This window comes from Rana temporaria, chromosome 3, assembly GCF_905171775.1.
Source record: "Rana temporaria chromosome 3, aRanTem1.1, whole genome shotgun sequence".
Taxonomy (NCBI): domain Eukaryota; kingdom Metazoa; phylum Chordata; class Amphibia; order Anura; family Ranidae; genus Rana; species Rana temporaria.
This window is the reverse complement of record NC_053491.1, coordinates 236,312,257-236,336,532: the sequence shown is the minus strand read 5'-3', so window position 1 is coordinate 236,336,532 and position 24,276 is coordinate 236,312,257. Positions and strand designations below refer to the sequence as shown.

The 24,276-nt window shown below is 40.4% G+C and overlaps 1 protein-coding gene across 1 annotated transcript; it reads left to right on the top strand.

The window, feature by feature from the left end:
* Positions 1 to 259: 259 nt before the first annotated feature.
* Positions 260 to 24,015, top strand: LOC120932243. Its single transcript, XM_040344492.1, has 10 exons — positions 260 to 367; positions 2,064 to 2,104; positions 5,347 to 5,412; positions 6,450 to 6,515; positions 9,366 to 9,419; positions 12,101 to 12,133; positions 17,119 to 17,190; positions 19,299 to 19,364; positions 21,361 to 21,538; positions 23,854 to 24,015. The coding sequence occupies exons 1-9, from the start codon at positions 319 to 321 to the stop codon at positions 21,526 to 21,528; spliced, it is 615 nt and encodes a 204-aa protein (XP_040200426.1). The 5' UTR covers positions 260 to 318; the 3' UTR covers positions 21,529 to 21,538; positions 23,854 to 24,015.
* Positions 24,016 to 24,276: the final 261 nt, after the last annotated feature.

Sequence of the window (24,276 nt, the reverse complement as noted above, 5' to 3'; positions counted from 1 at the left end):
GTGGGATACAATGCAAGCCTATTTGTTCAGTTTCATAATCATTGTGTATAAAAAGGAATGTTGGCTTAAATAATTAGATCCTACAAAATTAGAACAAATGTTCTCTGAATATACATATAAATGTCACAACATCCTGGTCATAGGATGCTGGAATTCTGACAATAATTAATTCCTTGCCAATCAACAAACAAGGAAGATGACAAGATCTGCCTTAAGCATCATTCTGGATGTATATAAAGGGGATGGTGAATGCTTTAGACTTCAGAGAGCAATTAAATTCTGATAAGTTTAATAGCTTTACGCACATTTTGCGCCATCATGAAGATTGCTGTGATTTTCCTTCTTTTGGGCATCTCCAGCTTTATTGGTAAGAGCAGCTCTTGACAATGTATCTTTTAATATATTAATATTTGAAAAAGATGGAAACCCTAAATCAATGACAATCTGCTAAATCACTATGCATAGATTTTTATTTTATTGTTTGCACATGAGCACTGCTGAGTTCCTGCAGCTCATTTGATGCTACTGCCTGTCTGCAAGGATTCAACTATTGAATGCCATTTATCTAAATAAGTTTAATGGTAACAAAGGTAGAAGATGCCTTTGCAATGTACAGATCTGTCTATATTCCTCTTAAGAAGAGGCTGTGATAGGGAGACAATGTAGAAGCAGAACTGGGAAACAGGGACAGTCCATTGTTACCCTATAACAGTGTTTTAATGGAAACATCACCAGATTTTATTTTAAAGAAAGCCAAGCTGAAAAAAAAACATTACTTTTGAAATTACTTTAACATGATAAAGCTTGTATGAGATTTTAGTGACTGGGTTAACATATAGGTCAATAAAAATGTTCTCAAATCTATGTATAGTATTACAAACAATGCATGTATTCCAGCTGTTCTAAAAGATCACAGCCACAGGTCAAAAACTAATAAGGGAGTATAACTTTATAAATGATGGGTTTGGTCTAATGCTTAAAGTATATGTAAACCCTCACCTTGTAAAATAACCTATTCAGTTTAAAATAGAAATGAAAGGCAAAACATTTGTGTATTCATACATATACATAAAATAAATAACTTTTTTCCCTTTTTTATAAGTGATCAAATACCCACTGAACTTCCCAATGTATGGCAGTGCAGGTGGGAGGGGGGCATGCCAGCACAAGTCAGATCATTGGAGGAGACCAGGCTGAGTTCTGAGCACCATGCTCTCACGCCTAGTGTGGTCATTTTTTTTAATAGGAAAGCAGAGTGACTGGCAGGAACCCTGGGAATTTCACACACAAGAAGCAATATAAAAAGAACAGGATTCTTTTTAATACAAGTACATGGTACAGCAGGCACATATCATGAATATGAAATGTTGGGTTTACATTCTTTAACTGTACCTCAGTGTCTAAATACAAATAATTTCATTACTGCGTATTAGCATTTAAAGCCTAAGTTTGATTAAAAATCGACACAAGAGTTATTACTTACTTTCAGTGAGATGTGTCCCTTGTGCTGCTGTGTCCTGGTTTAGAAGAAACACCAATGCTTCCTCCACACTTGCCGCCATAATCTGCTGGTGCAGCAGAGCTTAACTGAACTGAGGGAGATATGACAGGCACTCATCAAGAGTACCCGACTATGCTCATCCTTTCCACCTAGCTCCTCCATTCATAGAAGCCGTTACTATAGCTTCTGTGAATGGAGGGGGTAAACCTTTCAATCATTCCCTATCCTCCATTCATAGATCTTGTTTCATTTCTAAAATCTGGAATGCTTATTTAAATTACAGGTGTTTTAATATCACCATTAATTTATGACGTGCTTACGTTCATTCACATCAGACAAGACACTATTTTACAAGCATAAATATATTAGGGCAAATTTAGATAGGAGGCATTTAAACTATCAACAAGTCTTTAGAGAGTGGGAGGAAATTGGAATACCTGATGGAAACCAATGAAAGCACAAGGAGTACAGGATTCACACAGAGGTTCCCAGTGCTGCAAGGCAGGTGTGCTAACCACTTTTTTCCCCACTATTAATACATCTTCCAATATTTCTTTTTTAGAAACAAGTAATGGTCTGCAATCTAAACTGAATCCGTTGCCAGTAAGAAACCCATATATTATTGTGCTTTGGTTGTATAGTATATTGCATGGTTTTTATTTAGAGTGTTCACACTTAAAACTTCACGTATAACAGAACATTCATCCTCTTGAACTGAAGAATTGTCATTTACTGGGTGATTTCTAATTAGTGCTCATAAGAATTTAGTATTAAATACTTAAGGCAGAAGTAAACCCATCCATCTAACTATTTCAAATAAGTTACATTTCCGCCACGTGCCGTGTATGTAACCCTCCGATTGGATGTGCAGCATCATGGCAGTTGTAAATTAAACAGTGGTCAAGATAGCAGCTTCCTTGGCTGAAAACAATCAGAGGCTTTACTTCCACTTTAAGTAAGTTTCTTGGTTTTCTGATGTTCCACCAGACAAACCCAAGATTCCCATGTAAAAGCTGACATTCTGAAAGCTAGTATTTGCATCCCCTTAAGCATGCCCTCCAACATTACATTAGAAGATGTACTAGAGTAATTTTTGTTAAATACACCCTAATTAAACCTAATATCAATATTTGCCTCAAGTATTGTTCAAGCATGTGTTCAGGGTGTAACATGTAATATGTTAATGTTGCATCAACTCCTGCACCTCCCTAGACCAACCCCCCTCCCCCATCCCTCATTGTGACAGTGAGTGTGGGTTTTTCTCCCTGCACTCGCTGTCAGAATTTAAAAAAAATGCATCCTCTCTGGGCTCTTGCCAATAATACATGAACGTAAAAAAACTTGAACCTTTAGAACCACTTTGACTTATCCTCTAATATTGTCCAGCTGATCAATACGTTCTTTGTGCCTTGCCCTCCAGCACTGTTGTTGCCATACTGCAAAATTCAATAGTTTAGCTACTGTAAGATACCGCAGTGTTCACAAATAGACTTTTACATTGTAAAGTTACTAAAATTATTTTTTCATCTGTGCACTTATCAGTTGCTCCTTCTAATTAATTTGCCAGGATTCTGCGATTGCAGAGACAAATATTGTTGTAAAAAGCCACTCTTACCTCAGCATCTTCTTCTCCCTACCATAAGTGTTCAGGGAATTTTTCTTATAGTGGCTTTGACTGACAGGAAAGTAAAAAAAAAAACATATATATTGTATCTATGGGTAGGATCAAAACTATTAATGCTCTTAAAATCATATTATAGAGGAAGTGGGTGATCAGATATTTTACTTATTTATATGGTTAAGATGTATATAAAGTTTAGAAGCATGTGGCACTGCTTGAGGTATTGTCATTAAAGTATATCGAAACCCAGGAACAAAAGTATAATATAATATAATTTGTTTAAAAATATAATATATTCCAGTCCTAAGATGTGGTGGATGTATTACTTTTTTTAGGCTAGGTACAGAAAAAATACTTTTAGTTCCTACTAGATATCTAGAGTCCTTAAAGTGTTTGTAAAGTAAACATTGCTGTCCTCACCTGAGCCATTTTTTTCACTGGTCTTCATTCCCCGGCACTGGCATCTTAACTGTAGGCAGTTAGCTGTGACTCCTTGTGGTTTTACGGCTGGCTACCAACTGTGCAATGTGTAAGCTGCACTGTGCTTTGTCGCAGTCTTCTGGGACCTCGGAATTGTCCTAAAATGTGGTGGGCAGGGTGAGGGTGGGAGAATTCAGCTTGTCCCCCCCAAGCAATTGCACGGAGCAGAAGTTGGAGCAGGTATCTGCCAAAAACCAGGTTGCCACATGTCAGAGAAGTTGGAGGGTGGGAGGAGGAGGAAGAGCACAATTTTCTCTTTTGGGTGAAGTTCTGCTTTAGGCTAAGTTTACACTGGCATTAAAAGCAAGCATTTGAGAGGTGTTAAAAATGCCCCTCAAATGCCTATGCAAATGATCCAATGAGACAGCACACAGTGCTGTTCACATTATCAAAGCATGAAGCGTTAGCATTGGGTCGAGTCAGGTGGCATTTGAAACCTTTCAATGCCTCCAATTCAAGTCTATAGTAATGTTCTAGGGGGCCTTTGGGCCGCGGTTGCGGTGTGTTCAAATTAATTCATTTCATGTAATGTCACTTTCCATTGTGGAGCAGTTTCTACAAGCATTAATGCTCATCAAACGCTTCAAACTTGCGCATAGGGAGCGTTTTTAACTCGTTATTAATGCTTCTAAAATGCTAGTCTAACGTCCATACTAAAAGTCATTGATGCCAGTTTAACGCACATACTAAAACTCATTGACGCCAGACTAACACCCATACTAAAGCTCATTAACGCTCTAACGCCCATCCTAACCATATAGGAGAATTTGTGAAGCGTTAGAAATTTAGTCAAGTATGAACAGGCCCTTAAAGTGATACTAAAGTCTCAGTTTTTTTTATTTAATTAACAAACATGTTATACTTACCTGCTCTGTGCAGTAGTTTTGCACAGAGCAGCCCCAATCCTCTTCTTCTCCTGTCACTCACTGGCACTTCTGGCCCCTCCCCCTGCCAAGTGTCCCCACAGCAAGTAGGTTTCTATGGGGGCCCCCAAGCTGAGCCGCTGGTCTGTGTGTCCTCGCCCCCTCTCTCCTCATTGGCTCACTGACTTTAATTGACAGCAGCGGGAGCCAATGCCGCTGCACTGCCATCTCAGCTAATGAGAAGGGAAAGTCCCTAGATGCATTAAAGGGGTTGTAAAGGTTTATTTTTTATTTTTTAAATAACAAACATGTCATACTTGCCTCCACTGTGCAGCTCGTTTTGCACAGAATGGCCAGAATCCTGCTGTTCTGGGGTCCCACAGCCACTCTCGTGGCGGCTCTCGCAGCTCCTCCCCGCAATAGCTGACCCCCTCTGGGAAGCTCTCTCCTGAGGGGGGTAGTTTGCAGGTGCGCTCTTGTGTCATACAATCGGCGTCCATAGACGCTGAGTGTATGACTCGGTCCTGCCCCCCAGGCCATATCATTGGATTTGATTGACAGCAGCAGAAGCCAATGGGTGCGCTGCTATCAATCTATCTAATCAACGGTGAGAGAAGAGGTTGCCGGAGTACGCGCAGAGCAGGTGAACGGGCTCAGGTAAGTAAGACGGGGGGCCTGGGGGGATGCATAGGATGCATTAAGGTGAAAAAACACAAACCTTTACATCCCCTTTAAGATAGAAAACATTCTGACTTTACAACCACTTTAGGGCTTCCTGTGAATTTAACTGAAATCTCAAACAATGTTTTCAGCCCTCTGAGTTATCTTTTATTTTTGTGTTTTTATTTGTTTCCCTTACTTTGTTTACAATTTGTTCTCAGAAAGATAAGGCTCAGATCTATGTCCGTTGCGTGCAGGCAGCTGTGGAAAAAGCTGAACATTTGAAGGTAAATTTAAATAAAATGTTTTGAAATATTATATATTAAATAGAAAGCACTGTTTTCCATGTATTTACCAAACCATATGGCACTTGTGCCATTAATTTAGAATGACACATCGATGCACAATGACAACTGATAGTGACACAACACAGTGGGCCACAAGAGTTTTAAAGAGGGAGCTTCATGTTGCCCATTCCAGTCTCTCTTCCTGCAAGTCTGTGGTTTTGCACTTGCCTCAATAGGGCAATAGAACATTTCCTAATGACTTTCCCTTGTGATGGTGCATACAAACCACAGCTGCTTATTGTATTTTAGGCGTTAGCCATGGGTGGAGTGCTGCCTTTAGAAAAACTTGGAATTGAATGTTGTCCTGCATATAATACAATGTGAACAATCTATAAGAACCTATGCACATGAACATTGGTTCAGATCAGAATGCTTCCCTTTCCATGCCAGTCAATGGGAATGCAAAAGCAGCTTGATGCTGGTTAAAATACCCATGTATAGACTCGTTGCTGCCTGACTTCATAAACTAAAATGCAAATGAAAAATGGCCTGGTGATATATGTTGTACATACATTGTTTTCAGTGAGGATTTCAGTTATTTGGTACTCTTCATGCAGACATACCCTTCCTTTTGAAAACTCCACTGGGTATTCAAATGACTGAGTATTGGTAGGATGATGCACACCATTGTGGGTATATTGGGGTTTGACTTGATGAGACGCTTACTTGAATTAATGCCTTCAAAATGTATGTTCACTTTGCATAGTGAATGTTCAAAAAAAAGGTCTATGTCCACTTTGAATATACTATCAACTAAAATAAAAAAATAAACAGGGTTTCATTTTTGCTGTCAGAGGGCTGGTTGATTGAAGCAAAAACTATTTCACCTTATTTACTAAGCTCAGAGAATACGCTTTTGTAAAATCAAACTAGATAGAAAGATAGATTTGGACTAACATCTTCAAAAAGTATGCCATGTATACCCAATATACAGCATGTGTTTACTAGATTATTTTAAATGTGTGTACTTTTTGCAGAAATGTCCTGAACCGGAAAGGAAAACAAGAGAAGTATGCCTAGCGGAAGACCTAATACATACCTTGGTAATTTAGATTATTTTTATTTTTGTTATTTTTGTATTTAAACTATAAGGCTTGATTCACATCTGTGCAGGTGAGGAATCCAGGCATTATTGAATACGTTCCTAACTCGCAGGCAAAGCATGCTGTGGGTTAGGAAACGTGCGGAGGTGCAATTCATTTTTAATGTCACCCTCAAGCATTAAAAAACGCAGTGCATTTTTAGGTGCACAAAAGGATTGGGGGCTTTTTCCCTGCGTTTCCTGCAGGTACAGCATCTGATTCAAATGAATGGGCTGCTGTGCCCAGGCAAACAAACAGGATCCATACAAGTGTGAACCTAGCCTTAGGGTTCCATTTAAATGTAACATTTCTGTTCGGTGTGGTTGGTGATATTTCCCATCAGAATAAATAGCTCCATTCAAGTTCCAAAGCAAATGAAAAGTCAAATGATAGTGTAATGCTTCCCTAATGGATTTATCATCCTTAAAGGGTTACTAAAGGATTTTTTTTTTGCTGAAATGACTGTTTACAGGGTATAGAGACATAAAAGTTAACTGATTCCTTTTAAAAATGATTACAAATAGATAAAAAACAATCCTATAATGTGCCTGCAGGTTAGTTTCACTTTTAAACTGGTTTCATGTTCCTGTGAACTAGAGAGACACACAGAACAAAAACAAACAAATCCAGGGCAGTGTTTTGTTTTTAAAATGAATCTGATTGGTTCTGTTAAGTTTTAGACACACAGTAATGACAGCTTAGACCACCGTGAAAAGCTCCCAGTACTGTGGTTATAAGGAAACGGGCAACCAGGAAGTGTGGAGATCACAGCAGAATTACAGCAACTTCAAAGCAAAAACGAACAATAAGGACATGAAACCAGTACTGCAGTAAGGTAAAGGAAGCTATTTAGCTAAAAAAAAAATTCCTTTAGTGATCCTTTAAGGCAGAATCTATCTTTGAGAAAGTGATTTTGTTTTTTTGACTTGCGAGAGGAGATCTTTGCCAAAAAATAGGGTAATTTGACCAAAAACGAAAATTTAATTCAATAAATAAGATATTTTTAAAAAAGCAACAACTATCTAATAAATGGTATGAGGCCTCGTACACACGACCGAACATGTCTGCTGAAACTGGTCCGCGGACCGGATTCCTGGCCGAGCGGACAGGTTTCCAGCGAACAAAAGTTTCTTAGCATGCTAAGAAACTTGTCCGCTGGAACCATGTCCGTCGGACATGTCCGATGGTCAGTATGACTCATCAGACATGTCCGCTGGTTATGACGTATAACCAGCGGCCCGAAATCCCGCACATGCGTCTAATTGATTCGACGCATGCGTGGAAGCATTGAACTTCCGCGTCAGAGAACGTCAGTGTCGTATACGCCGCCGCATTCTCTGTCCGCGGGGATTTTGGTCTGATGGTGTGTACACACATCAGACCAAAACCTCCCAGCAGACATGTCCGATGAAAACGGACCGTTTTCATTGGACATGTCTGGCCGTGTGTACAAGGCCTTACAGTTGAACCTTGGATTGCGAGTAACTTGGTCTGTGAGTGTTTTACAAGACGAGCAACACTTTTTCTTGATAAACGAGTGAGGCCTTGAATTATGAGTAGTGTCATGTTACAATTGATAATTAAAGAGAAGTGAGGCACCTCTAAGTGTAGCAATATGGTTACATTTAATGAAGTTACAACATTTTACTTGGGATCCGACTTGTGACACTCCAAGTCACGTGACATTTGAAATCCCATTTTAGTCAAGTAGAGCTGTCTTAATTAGCACTACTGAAGTTGCTCCGATTTTAGAAACGGTTCCTGTGCTACTTCAAGGCGATTTCTATACAACTTGTGCCCATAGATTTTAATGGACAGTGTCTCGAAGTTGCCTCAAAGTCACATTTCTATAATCTTTTTATATGAACTATAGACTGAAGGACTTATGAATAAAGTGTTGTGGAATGAATCATCTGAGTTTTCCATTGTTTCTTATAGAAAAATTTGCTTTGATATAGAAGTGCTTTGGATTACAAGCACGTTTCCGGAACAAATTATGCTCGCAATCTAAGATTTTACTGTAGTTTAATAAAACATATGATTTTAAGAACCACGTGGAGCTCATTCTAACACTAATATAACTAAAATAATGCATATTGTTTAAGTGTTAAGGGCCAGTTCACACCATAGAAAGTCAATCCGGATGCGTTCCAGGTGCTGTTTATCATGCGCGTTTTTGATGCGTTTTTGGTAAGTTTTTGATGCAGTCCAGTGCCTTTTTTCACCCCTCTTTTTTTTATTAACCTTAACAAGGACAAGTGTGTTCCAGTGCGTTTTTGGTGGACTTAGGTGCATTCCGGTGCATTCCAGTGTGAACTATGCCATTGAAAACCATATAACCTACTTTCTATTCGTTTCTGATGCAGAAAAAAATGCACTCGACTGCATCTGGTGTGAACTTGCCCTAAAGAAGATGGAAAGGCCATCTACTAACCAGGTTTTATATGTTGCCTGCCCCTGCATTAGTAATGCTCCATACACCTTATTCTCTAAAGAGGACCAAAGCTGTGAAGACTGTGTCCAAAAAAAGGCAAGCAGAGAACAAAAGACTATTCACTCGTATTGCAAGTTGTCTCTAAGCTTAGGAAAAGGCTATTTCAACTGTTATCCTTATATGAAATTCCATCCAAATGTACATTTTTAGAGTACTGCTTAAGCATCATTTCCATTTCTAGATGCTCCCTATAACATAGCAAATATTCACTTTTGAGTTCAGATCCAGTTTAAATATGTTTTCAAAACTTGTAAGTGTCACAATGTATAGTATATCTTTTTAAGCATGCACTTTGTATATATTTTTATTTTTTTCAGAAATTGCTAGCCATGGATCTTGGTTGTACACTGAATGATGTCTTTGAACTACTGGTATAACTAACTGGATTTGGTTTGATCAACTTTCAACATGATTTAATTTGAGTTTTTTGTGCCCTTCTACATCTTCACTTAGACTGGGTTCACACCTAAGATGGATCCGTCGCACAGCAGGGTCCGGGGCGTCCTGGTTCACCTTGTCAGGTCCAATTTCAGCCCGTATTTTGGGCTGAATTCGGACCTGAAATGGACCAAAAAAGGCACATGTTTTTCCTGCAAATCGCACTGGACCTGCTGTGGAGATATGTGAACCGGCTCCATAGAGAGCCAATCACATTCTCCTGCTAGGCAAATTGGATGCAGGGAAAAAACGCATTCAATTCGCATAGGTGTAAACAAACCTTACAAGCCAATTTTTAAAGTCTTAACATGCCCATATCAATTCTTAAGAAAAAAGAAAGGCTTCTGGCACATTCATAAAGCACAGCTACATATTGTACAAATGCATTTTTGGATATCCTTGCCTGTTTACTCATCCACCAATTGTTGACATTGGGAAGGCAAAAAATAACATAATCAAAGTATACAGGATGTGTCTAATAAGTCCCTTTCTTCAGTCCCACTGTACTGTAGCTCACCTTCCCTGCATCTGTCAGCAATTCTCAGCTGTCATATAAAAGCCAGGAGTTGCTGTATGAATATGGCATATGATACAGATGCTGCTGTCAAAAACAGACCTTCTGGCACAGTTTTTAAGAACACTGTTCAGATCTGAGATGGAGATACAAAGGGGTAGATTTACTAAAACTGGGGGAGTGCAAAATCTGGTTCAGCTCTGCACAGAAACCAATCAGCTTGCAGGGTTTTTTTTATTTTTTTTCTGGTCAAAGTTTAATTGAACAAGCTGAAGTTAGAAGCTGTTTGGCTACCATGCACAGCGGCACCATATTTTGCACTCTCCAGTTTTAGTAAATCACCCCAACGTAACTTCAAATCGAAGGATAAACCCAAGTAAACAGTGACAAGTAAAAAAATTGTGTTTTTATTTTATATGTTCCTTTATAGCCTTGTATTAGCCCTTAGCTTCCCCTTTCAACCCTACAAAGTTCCTTCTTTTCCTTCTACCATTTTCTTTTGTTTTGCAGTTGAATTTTTTCCATTTCTATTTTTCTAACCCTAACCTGCCTGGCGGTATTCCCGAGTCTGACTCGGGGTTAGATTTTCATGCTGCGAGCGGTAACCCAGAGTCAGACTCGGGCTCGCCTCGCTGGATCCACAGGCATTGTTTACTTACCTTGTCCCTGGATCCAGCGATGCCACCGAGCTGTGTGAGCGAGCGGGATTCACACAGCATCCTCCTGTGTCGCCGATCTCCGTTCCCTGCGACGTTACCAAGCATGGGAGCGGAGAACGGTGCCAAATTCAAAAACGTAAACAAACACATTACATACAGTATACTGTAATCTTATAGATTACAGTACTGTATGTAAAAAATACACACCCCCCCTTGTCCCTAGTGGTCTGCCCAGTGCCCTACATGTACTTTTATATAATAAAAACTGTTCTTTCTGCCTGCAAACTGTAGATTGTCCATAGCAACCAAAAGTGTCCCTTTATGTCAAAAATAGTTTTAGAGCAGCTAAAAAACAGCGATAATAAATTATAATCACTTGCAGAATTGTGCGATAGCGATTTGTGGGGAAATTCGTTATAAAAATAAATAAATAATGACAGCGACAATTCTGCAACTGAGCAAATTTCAGTGATTTTGATTTGATTACATTATTGAATAATTTTTATTATAATTAATTATATTATTATTTGTTATAATTATTTATAATTATTTATTATATTATAATTTATAATTTTGTTTTTAAAAAAATGTCATACCTGGGATGCCTATTAGAATCTTGTTTGGTCAGATTTAAGTGAGTTATTCCTAAGAATTGCAGGCCTACAGTATAAAATGCCAAATTTCCTTGCAAATAATGGTACTGCTTTCAGCATCTTTTTTCTGAAAGAATCATACCGCCAGGGAGGTTAAGAGCCGGATCACACTGGGGCGACTTGGGATCTGACTTGAAGTCGCCTCAAGTCGCGCTGTCGAGAAAAACAATGCAAGTGAATGGGAGCGGTGTTAATACACACTACTCAAGTCGCTCCGACTTCAAAAGAAGTTCATGTACTACTACAATCCGACTTGTAGGCCATTTGTACCCATTGATTTCAATGGAAGTCTGATCCAAGTCTGATCCAAGTCTGATCACTGTCTTAACTGAAGCGACTTTCCAGGAAGATAACATACATTTCACAGGCAAACCTCTCCTTCCCCCTCCCTCCCTTAGAGCTGATTGTTGTTTGATTGGCCACTGGAAAGTCCTGGAGACGACTTCAAGTCGTGTTGTAAATCGCCCCAGATCGCCCTGTGGTTCATGCTCAAGTCGTGTCGGAGTCGCCTCTGAAAGTCGCGCTGGAAGTCGTGTCGCCCTAGTGTGAACCGACTCTTAACGTCAATTTTTGGGTTTTTATTCTTTGTGCTCATAATAGAAAAACACAACCAACTAGGAAACTTTTGTTTTTATTCCTTTTGTTCATTAATACAAAAAAACAAAAACAAAAACACAGCTAGCTAGAATATTCTAAAACTACCCTAAATAATATTGTTTCTTTGCAACCACGAAAACACCAGGTGTGTTCTGAATATAGAATCACTATGTCCTTCTTTTTTTTTCCAGGAACTTCCACTTGATGCTCTAAACTTGTTAAAGGTAACTTTGTATTCATCTCAATGACAAATGTAAATCATGTAAAAAGGGGTTCTCATAATGCAAACAAAGAAAATGTTTTTGTTTATCCTTGGAAGAAAACTTCTTATTTAAATGTGAGTTACCTGGCTGTCATGCTGATCCACCAGCTTTATTACCTATGAAGACTGACTAAGAACACGTTTGCAGATGAGGAGTTCTGCCTTCAATCTAACTTTCTAATCTGGGTGCTTGTTCTGGGTCAGTGATTTATAAAGTGTTAAATCTACAGAAAGCCAGGGAAATTGTATATTCAGAAAGGGCTCAGTATTGACAGCCTACATATATATCTAAGCACAGGTTTATTTTAAATGTTAAAGTTCTACTTAGTTAGAAGTAAGTTATATGGCAGGAACAACACAATTCTAAAATTGGATGCTATTTCTATTACAAGGCCGCTATTACATCCAAGATTCTTTTATGTGTTTCCTCTGTATACATTTTCCCTACATTGACATATAGATCAAAAGTGACAGGTGTTGGGATAAACTAAGTACATTCACAGGGGTTCTCTTAACTTCATTAAAATTCTTGGATGTAAACCCACTCTCATCAATTATTAACTAATGCCATAGTGCTGAACTATAAGGCTCTACATGCCTCCTACATGCATCCTTACCTGTCAAATGTGTATCGTTTATCAGTTAGAAGCCCCCAAAAACAGCAGATTCAGTGGGTGGGTCTGTTATCGGCGCTTGGTAGGCGGAGTCATGATGTCAGCAGACTCCCTGCCCACCTCTACACTCCCCTTGGCCAGAGCGTGCACAGAGAGGCAAAGCGTGTTCTTGGTAAAAACAGAGCGCGCTCACGGCCCCCTGTCATTTCTGTACACACATCCATCTCCAGTGACAGTCTCGGATGATCGGTGCGACAGAGGGTAAGCTGTGAGCACCGATCCTCCCTGCATGGCTTTTCATCATCTGCTTCTCTCCCTCCCATGGCTTTCACCTGAAAAGCCATGCAGGGGGATCGGTGCTCACAGCTGACCCCCCCCCCTTTGCACCGATCATCCCTGACTGTCCATCCCTGAGTGTCTTCCTTCAGCGCCGTGTCCTCCTCCACCCCCCTCGTCCATCTCCGTCTTTCCCTGCTGTGCCTTGTTCCTCCTCCGCCCCCCCTCGTCCTAATCTATATGTCTACATCCCCCACCCGTGTGTTCACATTTTCTCGTGTGTTCACATTCCCCCCGTGTCTTCCTCCTCCTCCGCCCTCCTCATCCGCCGTTTTCCCTCCCCTCTGTCTCCTCTCCCGAGGGCTGTGAGGGGGTGCGGGGCGAGCGGGTAGATCTATCAGGATGGAGAGCGGAGAAAGGAGCTGGTATGTCAATTACCAGCCCCTTTCTTTTCTGAACGGGACACATAGCGCTCGTTACCGATCGATGTGCGTCCTGTGATAACTGAGCAGAGTAACCTGTGTGTTACTATGCTCAGTTTATGAATGGAGGGGAGATGCTGTCTTCCCTCCATTCATCTTCTGTGCAGAGAAAATGACAGGTGAATGAATGCCCTCTGTCCCTTTCTCTGTCTCAAATGGGAGAGGCCAGGGGTCTCTGTTTAGACCCCTGGCATGTCACCAACACCCCAAACAGGGCTGATATAGAAAATAAAGATCCAAAATTGTAAAAAAAAAGATAAAGAAATGAAATTGAAAAAATAAAACAATAAAACAACTGACACAACAACCGCGCCCCCATACTGACACGGTCCAGAGCCCCAAGACCGCTAACACCGACCACTACCCCACTGACACCGACCACTACTCCACTGACATCGTCCACTGACACTGACCACTACCCCACTGACATCATCCACTGACACCGACCACTACCCCACTGACATCGTCCACTGACACTGACCACTACCCCACTGACCACTGTCTCACTAACACCGACAACTACCCCACTGACATCGTCCACTGACACCAACCACTACCCCACTGACATCGTCCACTAACACCGACCACTACCCCACTGACACCGACCACTACCCCAATGACATCGTCCACTGATATCAGCCACTACCCCACTGACATCGTCCACTGACACTGACCACTACCCCACTGCCCCATTGACACCGACCACTACCCCACTGACCACTACCCCACTGACATTGTCCACTGACACTGACCACTAACCCACTGACATCGTCCACTGACACCGACCACTACCCCACTGACCACTGCCCCACTGACACCGACAACTACCCCACTGACATCGTCCACTGACACTGACCACTACCCCACTGACACCGTCCGCTGACACCGACCACTACCCCACTGACACCGGCCACTGACACCGACCACTACCCCACTGACATCGCCCACTGACACCAACCACTACCCCACTGACACCAACCACTACCCCACTGACATCGTCCACTACCCCACTGACATCGTCCACTGACACCAACCACTACCCCACTGACCACTGCCCCACTGACATCGTCCAATGACACTGACCACTACCCCACTGACATCATCCACTACCCCACTGACATCGTCCACTGACACCAACCACTGCCCCACTGACACTGACATCGTCCACTGACGCCGACCACTACCCCACTGACATCGTCCACTGACACCGACCACTACCCCACTGACATCGTCCACTGACACCGACCACTACCCCACCGACATTGTCCACTGACACCGACCACTACCCCACTGACATCGTCCACTGAAATCGACCACTACCCGACTGACCACTGCCCCATTGACACCGACCACTGACACCATCCACTGACATCGACCACTACCCCACTGACACCAACCACTACCCCATCCCCCCACCCCCTTTCCCAAAGCACTGTGAAAAAATATATTTAAAAAATAAAACCCCATCCTCTCATCAATAGTACAAAAATAAATTGTAAAAAAAATAATAAAAAATATATAATTGTAAAAATTAATAATACAAAAAAAAATCCACTGGTCCCTGTGTGAACAGGTGTCGGGACACAGTAGCTGCACAGGCACAGTTGCTGCTCCCAATATGATATCTGTGTGGGTGTGGATGCATGGCCCTGAATTCAGTGCGAGTTTGGGGACATGCACCCGCACTCACATGGATGTCATATTGGGAGCAACAAATGTATCCAGGAAGCTGTTGTGTCCCAATTGAATTCAATGGGAATGCCTGCACAGGGATGCATAAAACACCTGTGCAATCTCTACAGGGAAATTCATCAATATGCCCTGTGTGAACAAGGCCTTAAATGCATGTAAATGCAACTAAACATGCCTAAGCATGCCTAAACCTGCTTTTATTCTTTTGCTGCAAAAGCCATTTTTACATTTCATTGCACACATGATTAAAATAACTTCTGGCCCGAAATTTAGTTAAAACTCTCAAATACTATATATTTTTTACAGCAGAGGCCCAGGAGAATAAAATCGTGGTAGTGGCAATTTTTATGTCACGTAATATTTATGCATCAGTTTATCGAGTGTAAATTTCATTAAATGATATACTAAAATAAACTTTTAGGGAACACAGACACAATATATTACCCAACTATGGTAAAGTTTAAAAGATGATATGTCAAGACTTAAAATTGTGCACAATTGAAATGGCAACAAACTTTGGTACCCTAAATCGTTCCATAGGCAATGCTTTAAGCACTCCCACAGGTCATCGGTTTAGTGTTAACTATGAATAATGGCTCTAGAATTATTTCTCCTCACTCCAGCTTGCACTGTGATATGTAACTTGTATACAGCAGTCTACGTCTTCATACATAAGTGTCCCAGGCTTGTGTGTTTATGTTCATAAGTGAATGCAGGTGGGGGCGGAATGGACTAAAAGTCCCCTATGTAAAACAATTTTGTTGTGACAGGTTGTTTTTTGTTGCCCCCCCCCCTCATTGAAGCTAATAAAGTGCAGATTGCGCTCCATCACTTTCTTCCCTGGCCACAGCAGCTGACAAAAGTGACAAAAGTGACTGCCGAACACAGAAGTGATGCACATTGCTTCCGAGTTCTTACTAGGTAGGGAAGATCAGCTAATTGATGTTCTTTGGACTCCCTGCCCTCTACCTAGAAGCACCAATCATGGAGTCCCCTTGGGGAAAGATGATGGGGGTGTGCATGCGAGGGTGCCAATGTACCGGGGGTGCATAGAAGCAATGAGGAGGCTGTACAATGAGCTTGTTAGGTTCACACTCTTTTCTGTCTGCTGTAGGAACATCTGAATGCAATAAAAAGTGACCTGGAAGTGAACTGTTTATACTTCCCAGATGGCTAAAGTAGGATTATCAGTATAAATGAGGCCTAAGTTTTGATTCTAACAGTTTATAAACACCTTCTTTTTCAGTACCATACAAGGGTGACAGACTGTCAAGATTCTGACCCAAAGAGAGTAAAAGGACAATTGTAAAGATACATTTTTCCATAATGCCTATAGATACAGAAGTGAATGAGGGCATTCAAGTGCATAGGTTGGCCACAGTTTGTTGTAAATCCTTGTGTTTTTTTACCTTTAAAAAAAACTTTCTGTAGTGCTTCAGCCCCCCAGCCCCCCCCCCCCTCATTTTACTTACCTGAAAGCTGTAATCTTCTGACCAGGAATGAGCACACCGTGTTCTGGTTGGATAGATTAATAGCAGTGCAGCCATTGGCTCCAGCTGCTGTCAATCAAATCCAATGGCGCAGTGCTGGGGGGCGGGGCCAAATCCTGCATTCTGTGTGAATGGACACAGATGCGGGAGTCGGGAGTGCGCCCGCACGGGTGTCCATCAAGGAGAGCGCTTCTCCAACATGGACACTCGATGCGGGGAGGAGCCACCAACGCCGCTGAGGGACTCTAGAAGAGGAGGACCGGGGCCACTCTGCAAAACAAACTGCACAGTGGAAGTAAGTATGACATGTTTGTTATTTTTAAGCATATAAAGTATTTAAAATGTGATACATGGTACAGCAATTTTTAATAAGATATAACTTTTTTTTTTCAGTTGGGGAAGATTACAGAACTACTGAGTGTAATACAGGTGGACAAATTACTGATCAGCCTTACTCGGGTAGTGGTAAGTTAACTGTACAATACTACTGGATCTCAGTGAAGTGATCATGCATGCTTATATTTTTTAAAGTTTTTTTTTTAGGAGTAAAAAGTTATATGGCTATACACATTGCCAAACATTACACTACATTTATTGTAACCAACTGTAGATGAACATAAATACATTATAGAGATAATTGTCTCCAGGAATGTCACCTAGGTATTTCCAATGTTCTTTTTAAAAAAAATCTAAAATTTACCTAAAGTGGCTGATGTATGAAAAGTGTGATAACAGGAAAATATGTATTGCCCATAGCAACTAGAGAGGAATTTTGGTTCCCCTTTGAACCTGGACATGACAGTAGGCAGCCATGGCACTCACAAATGCTCTTGTTTCTTTTCATACATAATTTACATTGTGATGGGCAAAATCTGTAGGAAAGAAGAAGCAAGGCTCATCAACTTATGTTAACCGATGCTCTTGAACCCATCCTAATTGGGCTGAACAATTTAGAGCAACTACCTTGGGTGCTGTGCTGAAACTTTGCTCTCAAGAAAAGCTCCTGGCACTGATGCTATTCAATACTCCCGAGTATGTGGAGCAGCATGTTTCCTACATGACCCTGTGGTTCCTTCCACCAACATTCATGTAAATGCAGGAAAAAAGTTTATAGGACAGTGATGGCAAACCTTGGCAGGTGTTTTGGAACAATATTTCCCATGATGCTCACTGCAGAGTGCATGAGAATCATGGGAAATGTAGTCCCAAAACATCTGGGGTGCCAAGGATCACATCACTGGTATAGGAGGTGTGGAACGTTGTAGCTGAGGGAGAGTTATATGGGCTGGGAGTTTTAGAAATAGGAGGCAATGGGATGGACACTTTATAGTTTTAGGATTAGGGAGGGATTGTAAGGCTGCCATACATTTTGCTATTTTCTTTCCTTCAACCAGGTTGAAGGAAATAAAATCACTTGATGGGGGAGTTTCTCCTGCTGCATTATTGTACTCTGACAGTGGGAGGTTTCCCTGCCATCAGAATACAGTAATTACTGCTGCCAGCTATTGTCAGCGACAGTGATCATATGAAAAAGAAAAACTGACAGTCTGGTTGTAAGGTAATCAATCAATAGATCTACTTTGGTACAACCAGCCTGCTCTTAGATGGATCGAAATGTGTCCGGTTCTAAATTTCAATCTATCTATAGGTGGACTAAGTTTGGAAAAGTGCTAATGTGATTAAGGCTCAGTGTTCCTTGCTCATTTCTGACTCTGGGGCCTGGCTGTGTAAACGTACCCAAATAATTCCTCTTTCTCACAATACTCTTTGAAGCTCTTTTTTTTTTATTTAAACTTTATTTTATTTTATTTAGAAAGTATTTCAGCATACAATACAAAATACATTTTAAAATCTTACATACCTCCTATGTTTAATTAACCACATTTGGCATGTAATTTTTTTTTTTGGAGGGGGAGCGGGTACCTGGTTTCTACAGGTACTTCCTGTCCCACTTCCGTTGTCATCTTCTAACCGCCTAGGAGACTCCTCCTCTCCCCCTAGGCAGCACCTCCCTCTCTGCAATTTTCTGGAACACGTCACAGGTCCCAAAAGATTGCCTGGCCACTAGGAGAGTGTAGCTCGACTCGCGCATGCGCAGTGCGTGCCTGGCCATGAACCTGCAAGCTGTCGCGGTCGGGTGCCCACAGTTGCTATGACGGCACCATGGAGAGGAGAGGAGAGAGGTCTCGGGCGGTCGCATAGATGGACCATGGGAAAGGTGAGTGTCTGTTTATTAAAAGTCAGCAGCTACACTTTTGTAGCTGCTGACTTTTAATAAACTGAAAAACAAGTGGAACTCAGATATTCAAACTATTTTACTAACTATGTAAGCAATGAATTTGCATCTCAGACAACACCAATTTACTGAAGCTACATGATGTATGAGACTTTGCTTATTTTTATACCACTTGTATTGTATCACAAATTATATTTTTATATATATATATATATATATATATATATATATATATATATATATATATATATATATATATATATATATATATATATATATATATTTTTTTTTTTGCATGATCTGTAAGAAACAATTGTACCATATTTGTATCTTTCAGGAAGCACTTTTGGCACAAATTGGCATTCTTCTGAAGGGAGAACTAATATCCCTAATTCAAACTTTGGTAAATATTTTAATTACTAGTTATACAGTATATGTAAAATAATTTCTACTCTCAGCTATGGTGCTTTGGTGCTGCTTATGTAATGTACTTGTATATAGAGTATATATAGAGTATATATTACATAAGCTATATTACATACAGTATCTATCTATCTATCTATCTATCTATCTATCTATCTGTCTATCTATATCTATATCTATATCTATCTCTATATCTATATATATATATATATATATATATATATATATATATATATATATATATATATATATATATATATATATATATATATATATATATTGTTATTATTCATTTAGAAAGAAACTAAAGTTTTGGTAAAAACTGCAGCAAATTTACTGTCTGCTAAATCTTAGGGGCTTTCACATAAATAAGGGGCATATTTATAGATGAGAATGTATAAAGCTTTACATTACAGTATTATTCCATACCATGGCCTGTGATTTATGTCCCATTCATAAAATGATGCCCACATTATACAGCCTATGGCAATTCAGAGCGTTCTCTCCCATTTCAACAGGTAAGATGACCAAACTTCACCTCTAGCGTTTTATTTCTGTAGCACTACCCCTGTAAGGGCCACTGGATAGGACAGGTCCTCTATTCTTTGCCTCAACCTTCTTAAGAACCTTAATCCCTCTGACACACCAGGTTGAATGTACAAACATACAATATGATAGGAAATCACTGAAAGTAATACTTCGTACCCAATAGTAGTGCTATATTAAAGTGGTTGTAAATCCTTACAGACTACTTTTTTGCTACAGGTAAGCCTATAATAAGGCTTACCTGTAGCTACCCTGGAAATCTCCTAAACCTGCACGATTTAGGAGATGTCCCCTGCACGTGCCAATATCATCGGCACATGTGCACTGAAGCAAACTAAAGCAATGGCACGTATGAGCCGTTGCTTCAGTGAGTGTGCCGTTACCGGCGGCTCCCACACGCATGCGCGGAAGTGATGTAATCACGGCTCCGGCCAATCACAGCGCCAGAGCCGCGATACCCGGAAGTAACCCCCGGGAGTGGCCGGTGCTGTGTACGGGCACTGCAGCAAGGGCTTTGATCTCAGGTGAGTATTACATAATGAGCTAGTAAGCTATGCATACTCAAAAAGAGAAGAAGTCGCATAGCACAAGCTTCAGCAAATGTGACTCTTCTACTCTCTTATCGCATGTCAGATGACTTGTAAAATCTGGGTGTAGCACATTACAGGGAACTCAGAATAAATTCAATGTAAAAGGTTCAGGACTGCTGCTCACCTGCATTTGCAGTGAATCTACACAATATACGAAGATTGTGAATCATACACTTGTGGTCAGAATGTTTGCAGGTTAGCTTTTCCCCTGATCAGCTCACAAGAGTCACAAGAGCCGAGAGTTTGAAGGAATGAATAATCCAGCCCCCTTTCTATAAAAGGGTGACCTCATAGCATTCATATTGTTATTGTGTGTTGGATTGTTAGGGTGAGCTGACAATTCTGTATTTTTAACTCGTCTTTAAAATTGTGGCATTACTGTAATACATAGCTTCCATGACAGTACCCGAGTTCCCCCCCACCATTTCTTTTGCAATAACTTGCTTAATAGCAGGATGAAGATGTTATCAGTCCCCCAACCCCCAAAGCACACACAAAAACACACAAACACACAAACACACAAATATACACTATGGAAGCTGCTCGAAAGGTCAGTATATTATCTGCTGTAACTTTGTTTTTCATACAGGTATTTGTTTATTGGGTTTTATGGCATTACAGCCAGGGGGGGAAGGGCCGACCTTTAATGGAGTTTTGACAGGTAGTGGTATGTGATAATATGTAGCCATCACTAGCTGCCACTGTTTATTGTAAATGTGTTTTGAATTTTATTTTACTGCATTATGCCAGAATAAAAAGATTGACAGAAAATTTTGTAATTGTCTGTTTAAGAAAAAGTGCATTCTGTTAATGCGTTTTTTTTGTTTTTTTTTGTTCAAGGGGAGTACAGTAAATATTCTTGTGCTCACTTTGCATAATACTTTAGGAGCAATTACTACCTCCCTTGTTGGTACTGTTCTGGGAGCCGTAACTGGACTTGTTGCAGTCCCACTCGGATTAGTTGGTTCTGTAGTGGGAGGCCTGGGAGGAATCCTAAACGTAGGTTAAGGTGATATAGGTAAGTAGTTATCTCAATATGTACATTTTACAAAGTAATAACAATAGACATGGACTATGTATTGCCCATTTTTATTTCCCTTGTTACTTTCCTGTAAAACAATTTGACTATATGTCTTTAGTACAATAAAAATAGACCAAACTGCTGTTTAGGAGGATCGCCATATATTAGGACAGTCTTCTTGGCAAAAATGAACAGTGATGTGCAATTTATAGAGAATCCACTCTCTTGAAAATGTACCCAATCTTCTCCCACAATTTGCAATTCTGGGTTATTATCCAACCAGTACTCTTTTCTGCCATATTTTGGAATTCATTTGGAATGAATAAATCTTAATGTTGCTAGTCCAGCACCATGGGCATATAAGTCAGTACCCTAAAGCAAGAGGGAAAACACCTCTCTGCATGCAGCCCTGCATCACATGTTTGCTTTAATAGAGAGGCTCTAAAATGTGGAGACACCAGCAAGGTGCTTATGGGCATCATGATCGTCCACTTTCTCAGTGCTGTAAGAGATGGCATGGAAATGTAGGGAATATGTTAATATGCAGCCTATTTTCCCATCTATTGAATCCTTTAAACTCTCCTGATCCCTATACCCCCTCTGTATCCATGAGGGGCAGAACAGCCCGATGACACCAATTTTGTGCTTTGAGGCTGGGTTCACACTACTACACTACTTCCATCCTACTTTGCTCTGTGTTCAATGTTTCCCTATGAGAGCGTCTTGTAGCGTCCTACACAAGTCGGTCCGACTTTGAAAATGCTCCCTGTACTACTTTTGGTCCTACATTGATCCTACTTCAGGCCCATTGAATATCATTGAAGTCGGACCAAAGTAGTATCCTGTTCATGAAAGTAGGATGGATGTAGGACCAATGTAGGATAAATGTAGGACCAATGTAGCAGAGCAAAGTAGGATGAAAGTAGTGTAGTAGTGTGAACCCAGCCTGAGAGAGGAGCTTACTTTTTTTTCACTCTCCTGTTGATCATTAAATGCCTCTGGGCTGGTAATTAGGGGGAAAGGGCCAAAGTACAATTGGTTTACCTAAATACCTGATGTGACTAATAGTTTCATTAAATAAATGTATTCATTAATTAACAAACAATAAATCATATCCACACATATTTAAACCAGGGAATAGATCATTAATTTAAAAAAGGCCAAAAGCACAAAACAAACAATGTATATAGGAAAAAGGATTCACTAAAGTACTTATTCGTCTCTTGAAGCACATATTTTGCAAAGTTTCTCACATTTTAATACTTGCTTTGCCATATTTTTTACTGTTTTAAATATAGACATTTTTAGATCAGACACTAGGCACAAGATACACTACTACAATGTCTCTGCCTAACTGCTTAATAGCTGATGAGATATCAGTCACACAGGGATTGCTTTGATTTGAATGCTATATAGAAGGAGAAATGGAAACATGGATCCCTGGTTCATATTTGATGTCCTAAATTGGGTTTGGGGTGTTCTCTATTAGGCAACTCGCTCAAGTGAGGGGCCATGGTTGGGCCTTTGGAGTGCCATGTTCAGGAATAGTAAGAAGAGAAACACCACACCATTGTTATGATCCAGAAATGGTTTATTGGTCACAAACATTATGGAACACAGCTAACATATTTTTGGGGTTCAAAGTGCACCCTTCATAGGGGCTTAACAACTTTTTATAATAGTTGGAGTCTGGATGGAGGAATGATTGCCTGTAATTGAGATAAATAGGTGTATTTATAAAGCACTTACTGTGAGGCCTCGTACACACGACAGAGATTCTCGGCAGAATTCGCCGAGAAACTCGGTCAAAACCCGGATTCTGCCGAGAATCTCTGTCGTCTGTACAGTTTTGGCTCGATGAAGCCGCCGAGGAGCTCGAAGAGAAAATAGAGAACATGTTCTCTATTTTCTCGTTGGCCGCGTTGTTCTATAGGAGAAGGCGGCCCGCCGAGCTCCTCGGCGGCTTCATCCCAAAACGAGACGAGGAACTCGACGTGCCAAGCACGTCGAGTTCCTCTGTCGTGTGTACGGGGCCTGACATTCACTGCAGGCAAATCTTCCCTGTGCAGGCGTGACACATGTCATATTCACTGCTTTATAAATATCCCTTTATATTTAGGTAATACAATCTGCTCAGGTCACTGGTTTTGCATTTGCATCCTAGGATTCTGGAATGGGGGACCTTATATTGTTTGCTGAAGTCACCCTGCATAATTACATCTCTTTAATTAACTGACAGACATTCAATGTTTGACTTAAAACATTGTAACATATTTATTATTCCAAAGTAATGTTTTATGTATATCTTGCAGGTGCTGTCCGTCATTGGATTGTGTGGACACACTGATCTATTGCTTGAAATGAATTGCTCTACACATTCTGCTTTTACTTACTAATCAATTTACCATACAGAAAATGATTTGCTGATTTCTTTCAAATATGTCTATTTTCAATAAATTATCTCTTAAGCATCATCTAATGTGTTTCTGATTATTGCTAAAGGTTATGAAGATGAAAAATAAGATCTTGTAAAATCTGTTTTCTGTTTTGGCTCAAGGTAATGTACAGCAAAATGTGCGTTTTTCCAAGTATTACCATAACGCATGGCAATACACATACTGAGGTGCAGTGCATGGCAGTGCCATTTATTTATTTTGATTTTCTCCTTCTACAAAAGTGGAAAACGAACCTGCACTGCAGCACACCAAAATGCACATCCCATTTGTTGCTTTGCT